The sequence below is a fragment of the Grampus griseus genome, assembly GCF_964374135.1.
Source record: "Grampus griseus genome assembly, chromosome: 9".
Lineage (NCBI taxonomy): Eukaryota > Metazoa > Chordata > Mammalia > Artiodactyla > Delphinidae > Grampus > Grampus griseus.
Genome location: NC_139003.1, coordinates 75,352,457 through 75,364,697, shown reverse-complemented (window position 1 = coordinate 75,364,697; position 12,241 = coordinate 75,352,457). Strand labels below are relative to the sequence as shown.

Sequence of the window (12,241 nt, the reverse complement as noted above, 5' to 3'; positions counted from 1 at the left end):
TTGTGGATTTGATAAAATACTTCCCCAAACCTATATGGAAGTAGAAAATGACAAGAATTGCCAAAAATTGTGAAATGCGCTAAAGCAGAGCTTACAAGGAAATTTATAGCATTATATGCTTATATTAGAAAAAATCTAAAAACCAATGATCTAAGCACCTCCCCTAAGAAACCAGAAAAAGAGCAAATTAAAACCAAAAAAATCAGAAAGAAACAAACTAAAAACTGTAACAATTCACTAGAGAGATTCAATAGCATATACGAGGGGGCAGAAGAAAGAATCAGCAAACCTGAAGAAAGATCAATTGAGATCACTCAATCTGAGAAATAAAAAGAAAAAGAATGAAGAAAAATGAACGGTCTCAGAGACTTGTGTGACATTATCAAGCATACCAACCTACACATAATGAGAGTCCCAGGAGAGGATAGAAAGGGAAAGAATACAAGCCAAAAACTTCCCAACTTTGATTAATGGGGGGGGGCTGGGGGGGAGAAGAAAAAGAAACTATACACCCAAGAGGCTCACCAAATTCCTGGTAGGATAAACTGAAAGAAAGCCACACTGAGAACCTTATAATCAAACTGCCAAAAGCCAAATACAATGAGAATTCTGAAAGCAGGGAGAGGAGCAATTCATTATATTAAAAGGATCTTCAATGATTAAAAGCTGATTTCATATCTAAAACCATGGAGACCAGAAGGCAGTGGAATACCATTTTCAAGCAGTGAACAAAAGACTTAACGAAGAATTCTATACCTAGCAAAATTATCCTCCAAAATTGAGAAAAAAGTTAAGATATTCCCAGATAAACAAAATCAGATAGAACTTGTCACTACTGATCTTGTCCTACAAGAAATACTAGGAGGAATCCAGTCAGGATAAAATGAAACACACCACTAGGTAGTAACTGGAATTCATATGATGAAACAAAGAGCACTGGCAAAGGTAACAACATAGATGAATATAAAAGAAAACTGGATAAAGCAATAAAATAAATCTTTATTGATAGGCATTCAATATTATAAAGATGTAATTTGTATGACAACAATAGCACAAAGGAAGGGGGAAGGGAATGGAGCCATATACTGTTGAAGTTAAAATCATACTAATCTGAACCAGATTGTTATAAATTAAAATACTAATTATAATTCCCTAGGCAAACACTAAGAAAATAACTCAAAAAAATATAATAGAAGAGACAAGAAAACTAAAATGGTATATGAGAAAACATCTATTTAAAACAAGTGAAGGCAATAATAAAGGAAGAATGTGACTATACAAATGTACAGAAACAAATAGAAAAATGGCAGACATAAATCCTTTTAAATGTAAAATGGGGCTTCCCTGGTGGTGCAGTGGTTGAGAGTCCGCCTGCCGATGCAGGGGACGCGGGTTCGTGCCCTGGTCCGGGAGGATCCCACATGCCGCGGAGCGGCTGGGCCCGTGAGCCACGGCCACTGGGCCTGCGCGTCCAGAGCCTGTGCTCCGCAACGGGAGAGGCCACAACAGTGAGAGGCCCGCGTACGGCAAAAAAAAAAAAAAATAAATAAATAAATAAATAAATAAATAAATGTAAAATGGATTAAACAATCCAATAAAGGGCAAAAATTGGCAGAATTTTGAAAAAATCAAAGTATACCCTATCTATAAGAGACCTATTTTATATTCAAACACAAAAACAGATTGAAAGTAAAAGAATAGTACATAAGTAAAGGCAACTACATACATAAACATAAAAGTCTGCATTAATGGATTTTTGGTTAGTAATTCCTCTTTTTCCCTTCTAATGACTTAAAATACAATTATATAAAACAATAATTAAGGGCTTCCCTGGTAGCACAGTGGTTAAGAATCTGCCTGCCAACACAGGGGACATGGGTTCGAGCCCTGGTCCGGGAAGATCCCACATGCCGTGGAGCATCTAAGCCCATGTGCCACAACTACTGAGCCTGTGCTCTAGAGCCCGTGAGCCACAACTACTGAGCCTGCGTGCCACAACTACTGAGCCGACGCACCTAGAGCCCGTGCTCTGCAACAAGACAAGCCACGGCAATGAGAAGCCCACGCGCCACAACCAAGAGTAGCCCCCGCTCACCGCAACTAGAGAAAGCCCGTGCGCAGCAACAAACACCCAATGTGGCCAAAAATAAATAAATTAATTTTTTTAAAAAATTAAAAATCTATGTTAATCACTGCCATTTATAACATTGTTATTTGTAACATGCAATGTCATTAACATTACATATTTATTTATATATGTTATGTTTACTATATATATCAACATGACATATACAAATATAATACTTATATTTATTACATATTTATAATATACACATTTAAATGCACATTATATATGTGCTTATACATATTGCATACATTATATATGTTATACATACAACAGTAACAATATGTCATTTATAACAATAACAACGTAAGGGGGTTGGGGGAATGGAGTTATACAGGAGTGAAGTTTTTGTATACTATTAAAAACAAGTTGTTATTAATCTGAAATCACTGTTATAAATGTGAATTGTAATCCTCAAGACAACCACTAAAAACATAACTAAAATATATACAGAAAAAATGAGAATGCAATCAAAACAGTACACTAGAACGTCTAACACAAAAGAAGGCAGTGAAGGAACTGAGTAACAAAAACATATGACATACAGAAAACAGAGCAAAATGGCAATGCAAGCCTTCTATTTGAATAATTTCATTAAAGATAAATGGATTAAACTCTCTAAGAGACAGAGACTGGAAGGTTAAATATAAAAAGTGATCTAACTATATGCTGTCTACAAGAAACTCATTTTAGTACCAAATACACAAATAGATCGAAAATAAAAGTGTAAAAGATATGTTATGAAAGTGGTAACCAAAAGAGAGCTAGAGTGACAATACTAATATCAGACAAAATAAATTTTAAGACAAAAATTGTTAAAACAGACAAAGAAGAATGTTATATGATGATATAAGAGGCAATCTATCAAGATAAAAAAATTATAAACATATATAACACCTAACAACAGAGCCCCAAATTATATGAAGCAAAAACTGACCAGAAGATGGCCCAACAATAGTTGGAAGCTTCAATATATTTCACTTTCAATAATGAACAGAACTAGACAAAAGATAAACAAGGAACTAGAAAACTTAAAACAATACTGTAAGGTCGGATCTTAACAAACGGCACCGCGAAACAGAGGAAAGCTTCAAGTGAGCTTTATTAGGGAGCGCTCCCGGGCAAGGTTCACTGGTCCGAGAGAAAGGGGCCAGAGAAGTCGCACCTGGGCGAGGGTTGGGCAAGATTTTATAGGGAAAGAAGGGAAAGGGGTGTGGTGAATCTGGGAGGGCGCAGGGTATTCCTTATTTGGTGGTCTTTTCGGGTATCCTGGGGGACCGTTAGTCCCGCCCCTCGAAAGGCGGGATGGCTGGGCTGGGTTCAAAGTCCCCAGGTCAGTTCCTGGAACTGGGTGGTCCGGAATGTCTCCAGGGCAGTTTCTGGAACTGGGTGGTCCGGAGAATTTCGGTCTGATGCAACCTGTGAATCTGATTGTGTTCCCCTGCCTCGGGCCAGTTGGCCTTACAAATACTATAAACCAACTAGACCTAACAACACACAGAATACTCCACCAAACGAGAAAAATACACATTCTTCTCAGGTGAACATGGAATATTCTCCATGATAGATCGTACGTTAGGGCACAAAAAAAGTTTCAAGAAGTTTAAAAAGACTAAAATAATACAAAGCATCTTCTCTGACCACAGTAGAATAAGAAATCAGTATCAAAAAGAAATTTGGAAAATTAAAAAATGTTGAATGAAACAATACACTCTTAAATAACCAATAGGTCAAAGAATCCATTACAAGGTAAATTTGAAAACACCTTGAAATGAATGAAAATACAACATATCAAAACGTAAGGAATGCAACGAATGCAGTGCTAAGAGGGAAATTTATAGTTGTAAAAGCCTACATTAAAAAAAAAGAAAGATCTCTCAAATCAATGGCCTAAAATCCCCCTTATGGAACCCCCAAAAAGAAGAGTTACCTAAACTCAAAGCAAGAAGAGGAAAGAAATAGTACAGATTAGAATGTGAATAAACAAAATAGAAGAAAAACCATAGAGAATCAATGAAACCAAAAGTTGCTTCTTTAAAAGGATCACCAAAGTTAACATTTAGCTAAACTGACCAAGAAAAATGAGAAGACTCAAATTAGTAAAATCAGGCATGAAAGTAGAGATATTACCACCAGCTTTACAGAAATAAAAATTATTATAGGAGAATATTACAAACAAGTATCTGTCAACAAATCATTTAACCTAGATGAAATAAACAAATTCCTAGAAACATACAAAGTACCAAAAGTGATTCAAGAAGAAAGGGAATACTTTCTAACTCATTCTATAAAACAAATATTACTCTGATACCAAAGCCATAAAAAGACATCACTTGAAAACTACAGACTAATAATGTATCATATGAAACAGGAGGGAAGAGGGCAGGGCACAACTCTTAAAGAATGACAGAGGGCTTCCCTGGTGGCACAGTGGTTGAGAGTCCGCCTGCCGATGCAGGGCACACGAGTTCGTGCCCTGGTCCGGGAAGATCCCACATGCCGCGGAGTGGCTAGGCCCGTGAGCCATGGCCGCTGAGCCTGCGCGTCCGGAGCACAGGCTCCGCAACGGGAGAGGCCACAACAGTGAGAGGCCCGCGTATCGCAAAAAAAAAAAAAAAAAAATTACAGAGCCGTTGAGGATACAACATAAACTGGTTAAAACCAACTAGGTCCAAGATGGTGGAAGATTCCACTTCCAATAGACCTTGAGCCTCATCATACTGTCATTGTAATACATTAGCATGCTAAATGACACACCCATGGGTGTCATGACAGTTCCAAGGCTGACCATAAAAGGACAAAAAGTGGGTGGCAGCCCAATTCCTAGAAATCCCCGCCCCTTCCCCGAAATAGTTGGAATAATCCTATGAAATTACCCGGGCCCGTAAAAACTAACCTCCCCATATTCTGGGCCACTCTCACCTTTTGAGACAGACCTCATTCTGTCTATGGAATGTGTATCTCTCTAAATAAATCCACTTCTTATCTATAACTTTGTCTCTCACTGAAATCTTTCTGCTACGAGACAGAAAGAACCTGAGCTTCATTAAGTCCTGAGACCAGGTGTGCGATCTCAATCAGAAGACAGTGGGTTCCAGTCCCAGTCTGACTGAGTTTTGGCTGAGCAAAAGTCTCAGCCTGTGGGTTCAAGTCCCAATCTGAGTTTTGGCTGGGTTCGAGTCCCATCTGAGTTGTGCAGTTTCACATAGATGCAAAAGTTCTCCACAAAATACTAGTAAACTAAATCCAGCCTTATATTAAAACAATTTACACCATGACCAAGTTGGATTTAACCCCAAACATGCAAAGGTGGTTCACCTTACGAAAATCAATCAATGGAATTCACCATACTAATGAGATAAACAGAACCACATGATGAACTGTTATTACAGTAAAAATTGAAAAAAAAAAATCCAACATCTTTTCATGATACAAACGCTCAAAAATGTAGGAAAAGAAGGGAATTTCATCAACATGATAAAGGGCACCTAAGAAAAACCCACATATAACATCATACTTAATGGAGAAAGACTGAAAGCTTTCCCCCTAACATTAGGAAAAAGACAGAGACGTCTGCTTTCTTGCTAATCATGGAAGTTCCAGCTAGCGGCAATTAAGCAATAAAAACAAAGACATCCAGACTTGAAAGAAAGAAGTAAAACTATCTCTATTCACAGATGACTAGATTTTATCTCTTGAAAACTCCTAAGAATCCACCAAAAAAACCTATCAGAGCTAATAAATAAATTCAGCAAACAAAATCAGCATATAATAATCAATTGTAATTCTATATAGCAATTAACAATCTGGAAATGAAACTAAGAAAACAATTCCAGTTAGAAAGCACCTGAGCATAACTTTATAGTTATGCCCTTTGGCCTCCTGTATCTGAGCTTCCTTGGATTCAAACAACTGCAGACCATGTAGTACTGCAGTACATATTTAATGAAAAAAAAAATCCACATATAAGTGGACCTGCACAGTTCAAACGTGTGTACAATGAAAATTACGGAACATTGCTGAAACAAACTAAAGCGGACTTAAGTAAGGGGGAAAACATCCTGTGTTCATGGATAGGAACCCATAATACTGTTAAGATGGCAATACTATACAAATTCAATGCAATCACTCTCAAAATTCCAACTGCTCTTTTGTAGAAATGAATAAGCTGACTCTAAAATTCATATGAAATTTCAAGACCCTTTCAATAACCAAAACAATCCTGAAAAAGGAGAACAAATTTAAAGGACTCAGACTTCCCAATTTCAAAACTTACTATAAGGCTACCAGTAATCAAAGCAGTGTGGAAGCAGCTTAAACATATAGATCATGGAATAGAACTGATAGTCCCAAACAACCTCATACATCTATGGTCAACTGATTTTCAACAGTCTTTTCAAGAAATGGTGCTGGGACAATTGGATATCCACATGCAAAAGAATGAAGCTGGACCCTTAGCTCACACAATATACACAAATTAACTTAAAATGGGTCAAAGACCTAAGCTACTACAAAACTCTTAGAAGATGAAGTAAAGCCAAATGACCTTGGATTTGGCAATAGTTTCCTAAATATGACACTAAAAGTACAAGAAACAAAAGAAAAACATAAAATTGAATTTTATCAAAATTAAAACTTTTGTGTATCACAGGACACTGCCAATAAAGTGAAAAGACAAGCCACAGGATTGGAGAAAATTTTTGCATATCTATCTGATAAGAGTCTAGTATATAATGGCCACGTTCCCTGCATCGGCAGGCGGACTCTCAACCACTGCGCCACCTGGGAAGCCCTACAAAATCTTTAAGAACACTTACAACTCAACAACAAAAAGACAAGAGCCCAATTAAAAAATGGGCAAAGGACCTGAAAAGACACTTATTCAAAGAAGATATACTAATGGCCAAGTAACACATGAAAAGATGCTCAACATCACTGATCATTGGAGAAATGCAAATTAAAACCACGATGAGATACCACTTCACAGCCATTAGGAAAGCTATAATTAAAAAACAAAAAGGAAATATAACAAGTGTAGGTGAGGATGTGGAGAAATAGGCAAACTTTTACACTGCTGGTGGTAATGTACAATGATGCAGCCACTGTGGAAAAGCTTGGCAGTTCCTGAAAATGAAAGAAGCCAGGCATAAAAAAACACTTATTTTATTATGCCATTTATATCAATATGAAATGTCCATAATTGGCAAATCCATAGAAACAGAAAGCAGATTAGTAGTTGCCACAGGTTGGGGGGTGGGGGGGGATAAGGAATGACCGCCTAATGAGTACTGGGTTTCTTTTTGAAGTATTGAAAATGTCTGGAATTATATGGTGGTGATCGTTGCACAACACTGTGAATACACTGAAAGTCACTGAATTATACACTTCAAGATAGTTGAAATGAATTTTATGTTAGGGAATTTCATCTCAATTTTTTAAAAAACTACATGAGATAACCAGTTCACACCCAGTGAGTGACAAGGATGTTTAACAACTGGGACTCTCATACATTGCTGCAAGGAACAGTTACTAAAAACTTCTGTAGTTTCTCACCATGTTAAACATTCAGTAAACATATGATCTATCAATTCCAAGACAAATAAAAGCCTATGTCCACAAAAAGACCTATATACAAATGTTCATAGCAGCATTATTCATAATAGCCCCAAATTAGAAATAACCCAAATACCCATCAACAGGGGATGGGTAAACTGTGGTATATTCACAGAATGGAATGCTACTCAACAATAAAAAGGAATGGACCACTGATACATGTAGCAACATGGATGAATCATGAAAATATGTTACGCAAAATAATGGAGATGCAAAGCATATAAATTACATGATTCCATTTATATGAAGTTGAAATACAGGAAAAATTATTTATGATATTAGAAATCAGAAGAGTGGTTACCACTGGTGAAGGGAGATTGGAACAAGGAGTGAAATAACTTTCTGTGGTGACAGAAATGTTCTTTATTTTGATGGGGGTTGGTAATTACATGGATATACATATTTGTTAGAACTCATCAATCCGTACGCTTAAAATGGGTGCACTTTATTGTATGTGGATTATAAAACATACTAGAAATTTTTAAAACTTACATGATGAGACTTCAATGGGAGTCTTAAAGTAAACAAGTCTCACTGGGCCTAGCCCACTGCAGGTGCTCAATCAATATAAAAGGAAAAAAAAAAGTGGGCTAGGAAGGTAGATTGTTTTATAACCATGGCTGGGAGTTCCCTCGTGGTGCAGTGGTTAAGAATCCGCCTGCCAATGCAGGGGAAACGGATTTGATCCCTGGTCCGGGAAGATCCCACATGCCGCGGAGCAACTAAACCCGTGCGCCACAACTACTGAGCCTGCGCTCTAGAGCCCGTGCTCTGCAACAAGAAGCCACCGCAATGAGAAGCCGCGCACTGAAGAGTAGCCCCCGCTCGCCGCAACTAAAGAAAGCCCACACACAGCAATGAAGACCCAAAAAAGTCAGAAAAAAATCACTGCCAAATATGTATTGTGTAATATCCTAAAGGAATTTACAATCTAGTTCAGAATGTAATACAACCAACTCAGTATCCTTAACAGCTCCGACAGGTACCACAGCAGCCTCTGAATTATACTGTCTCAACGTGATTCACTCTCAAATTTTGAATTTTCCTGTCTTGCTTATTCTCCATTTTTGACCCTTCTCTTAGGTTATGTTCAGGGACTTGATATGCTGAATTTTCCTTGGTTTCCCAGCCCAGCCTCACCTGAGACACGGACTCCAGCGCCACAGCCACTAACCAACTCTATCCCTTCATATGCTTAGCTTGCAAAACTAAGAACTTAATCTCAGAAAAACCTTAGACCCTCCAATTCACCAGGGTAATGAGACTCTAAAATATGAAAATTAATTAATAACAATAGCAACAGAACACATTCCAGGAAATAATATATCAAGAGCTGGCAAATAAATCAAACTGGACTATTACTGAAGTCCCCAAATGAGCAGGAGATAAAGGCTAAGTCAGGCTTGTTATGAAAAGGAAAGAGGAACACCTGTGAGCCAGGTGGAGAGGCTTAAGGAAAAGAAATAAGGAAAGTGGTATTGCAGAAAAATGAATAAATCCATTTGTCTAGACTCTAGAATAAAAATTATACTTGTATATTCATGAGGCAGTCTGAAAAAGCAAATTAAGGCCTCATTGGATAATTACAGAAAGTTGTGGGGTAGACAGAGCACATTATTTTCATTTACAGATGAGGAAATTGTAGTATGGCAAGGTTAGTATTTGCCCAAGGTCATAAAACTACCTAGGAATAGAGCCAGTACTGAATGAAATTCATTTTCTCTTGATTCACAGTCAAACATTCATTTACTTAGACCATGATTCTACTCAATGTTTTCCAACTTTGTTTAATAGAATTCTTTAAGCAACTTTTCACAAGTAACGCTGCCCCCATTTATTTCTTCTTGCATGTATACCTTTCACCTGAAGCACATCTCAAGACATACTTTAAATAAATCTTATTCTTTGACCAATAGCCCTGATTATTTGCATGATAGTAAGGAGGTTTCTATGTTTACAGGCCATAGATATATGACCACATCCTTCTTCTGGTGGCTACTACAAGATTTGAGTTCCAATAATAATTTTTTTTAAATTGTCCTTGGGTTACAGATCAGAAAATTTCTAACACTGTCCAGCAAAACAAACTTTCTGCTTATTCACAGCTTGACATTATCTCCTGCAGTGCAGTCAAGGGTGTGTCTAAAAGCCTAGGGTGCCACTATGTTACTGTCCTTCCTCATTGTAGTAAATAAGAAAGGTACCTCATCTTTCACTGGAACATAAAATGGGCGTCCTGTTTTTATTTTCTTCAACAGAAACCTATCTTTCCCATATCCCCTAAACCTTCCAAAGACCCTATCTTCCCTTCCTATCATGATAATTTCCTACACTGACAAATTTTTTGCAAGAGTATAGTCAACCCATCTCCACTTCAAGCCTATCATTTTTATCTAGTACTTACCTTAGCCATCTCCTGAAATTCTCACTAAGGAACCAATGACATCTTAAACACCAGAATCGAAGGCCTATTTTTCAAGTCTTAGCCTTTTGGAACGCTTGAAGATGGAGAGAGGCTGATATATAGAGTTCACCAGAATGACAGTACTAACTCAGCTCTCACTCTGTGCCAGGCACTGTACTAATTAAGGTTCCAAAAATGTTTCAATTAATTCTCACAACGTCTGAGAAGTGTTTATTACCTCCATTTTCAGATATTAAAATTTAGGATCAAAATTACCCAAAACCATATAGTTAGTGAAGCCTGCACGATCCCAAAGTTTGTAATTCTGTGACATTTGAAGATTAGTTCCCAGTTCTCTTCCTAACTCTGTGGCCTTTTCTCCGTCTCCTTCACTAGCTCATCATCCTCCGCTCACCACTACCTCTCTTATTTCACATGCTCTCCTGGGCAATTTCCATTTCCTCCCGTGGCTTTAACTACCTTCTACACTAGTGTTTCTCAATCTTTTAAGACTTTTTATAAACATAAAAATCATGTGCTCTTTTGGTAGCTTACATTTTGAAAAGATTGTTTTTCCCAAATAGAAATTCTAGTGTTGTTCAAACTACACCTCCTGCCTTTTAAGATCTGATAACCTCTTAGGCATCACCCCATGACTGAGAATCAGCGACTGGTCTGTATGACGTCTCTCAAATCAGTCTTCCCTCTCCTGACCATCCCCACTCTCTCCCAGACATCTCTCCTGAATTACAAATATTACCCGGTGTCTAATAAAAATAGATCCATTATCGTCTCCCCAAACTAAGATCATCCACAGCAAAACTCATTTCCCTTACCAAACCTGAACCACCTCTTTGTGTTCTCCATTTTGGCTAAAGGTATTACAATCTACCCTTTTCTATGCTTTTAAGGTACCTATCTGTGAAACGGCAACACTGGCACTAACTTCCCTTAGCTACTAAATTAAAAATCAACCATCAAACAACGAGACACTATCGTGTCCACGAGGTAAGGAATGTAAAGCATAGTACAAGATTCAACGCTTTTACTCCTTACGAAGTTTACGAGAAAAAAACACACCAAAATCCATTTTTTGTGTGTGAAGCGTTTCCCACTTACCAAACAAAATTAATTTACTTTCCAAAACATTTAAATGTAATCCTTACTACAAATCCCATTTTAGAGATGAAAAAACCTGATATTCAAAGGGATTAGGTAATTTAACCCAAGTTTTACAGCTGGTCGGTGCAAGGTCCAGACCCTAAACCCTAGACTTGAGATTTCAAATTCCCTTTCCTGTTATTGTTGAAATAAACTTCTACACAATAAAACGAAATCTCGGGTGTGCACAACAGAGGTCAACGGAGCAGCGCACGCAACTACCAGAAAGCACAAGGCATCCTGGACGCGCTCTAGGCCGGGGTCCTCCTTGCCCAACCCTCGCTCCGACGCCCCCCGGCCACTCTTTCCCCGCCAAGACCCTCTGCGGCCTGCCTCCAGCCAGCCCGGTGACCGCGGGAAAACGGCGCTCTGAGACTCGGGGCGCGCTGGGTAGAGGCTGCCGCCGCCGCCAACCGCCCCACCCCAATCTGCGTCCCGGCTCGGCCGTAGCCGCCGCGCCTCCAGCCGCCGGGACAGCCGACCCGGGGGTAGCAAGCGTACCTGGTGGAGGAAACGGCTGAAGGGCAGGCGGTCCCGGCAACCTTGGAAGGTGGGAATGACCTCGGAGGCGAGTTGGTCTGGCTGGCGGCGCTAACTGCATTCACTCCCTTTGGCCACCTCGGGGCCACAAAGACTCTTCAAACCAGTACCGGGTACAGTACACCGGCGACGAGAACCCGTGGCGGATCTGACGGCGAGAAGGCGTAGCAGTGGGTAAGGCGCAGGGGCGGAGACGCGGCCCGTGGGGGCGGGGCGCAGGCGCGAGGAGGCGGGGTGTGAGGGGCCGGATGCGCAGCGCGAGGAGGCGGGCACCAAGGGGCTGGGCGCGCGAGGCGAGCACGTGGGGGAGAGCGAAGGCGGGGCGCGCGGCGTGAGAGGGGGCGGGGCGCGCGTATCGGCGCCGCGGCCGCGTGACGCGTTTTCAAATCTTCAACCGC

At 39.5% G+C, this 12,241-nt stretch overlaps 1 protein-coding gene across 3 annotated transcripts in view; it reads right to left on the bottom strand.

The window, feature by feature from the left end:
* SLC25A40 (solute carrier family 25 member 40) overlaps positions 1 to 11,979 on the bottom strand; it is a 56,575-nt gene extending 44,596 nt beyond the window's left edge. The window contains exon 1 of one of the 3 annotated variants that reach the window (XM_082661588.1): positions 11,805 to 11,979. In XM_082661588.1, the coding sequence (XP_082517714.1) occupies positions 11,805 to 11,904 (100 nt within the window). In that variant the 5' untranslated portion in view covers positions 11,905 to 11,979. The remainder of the gene's footprint in view (positions 1 to 11,804) is intronic. The other 2 variants (XM_082661586.1, XM_082661585.1) reach the window with 2 other exon arrangements.
* Positions 11,980 to 12,241: the final 262 nt, after the last annotated feature.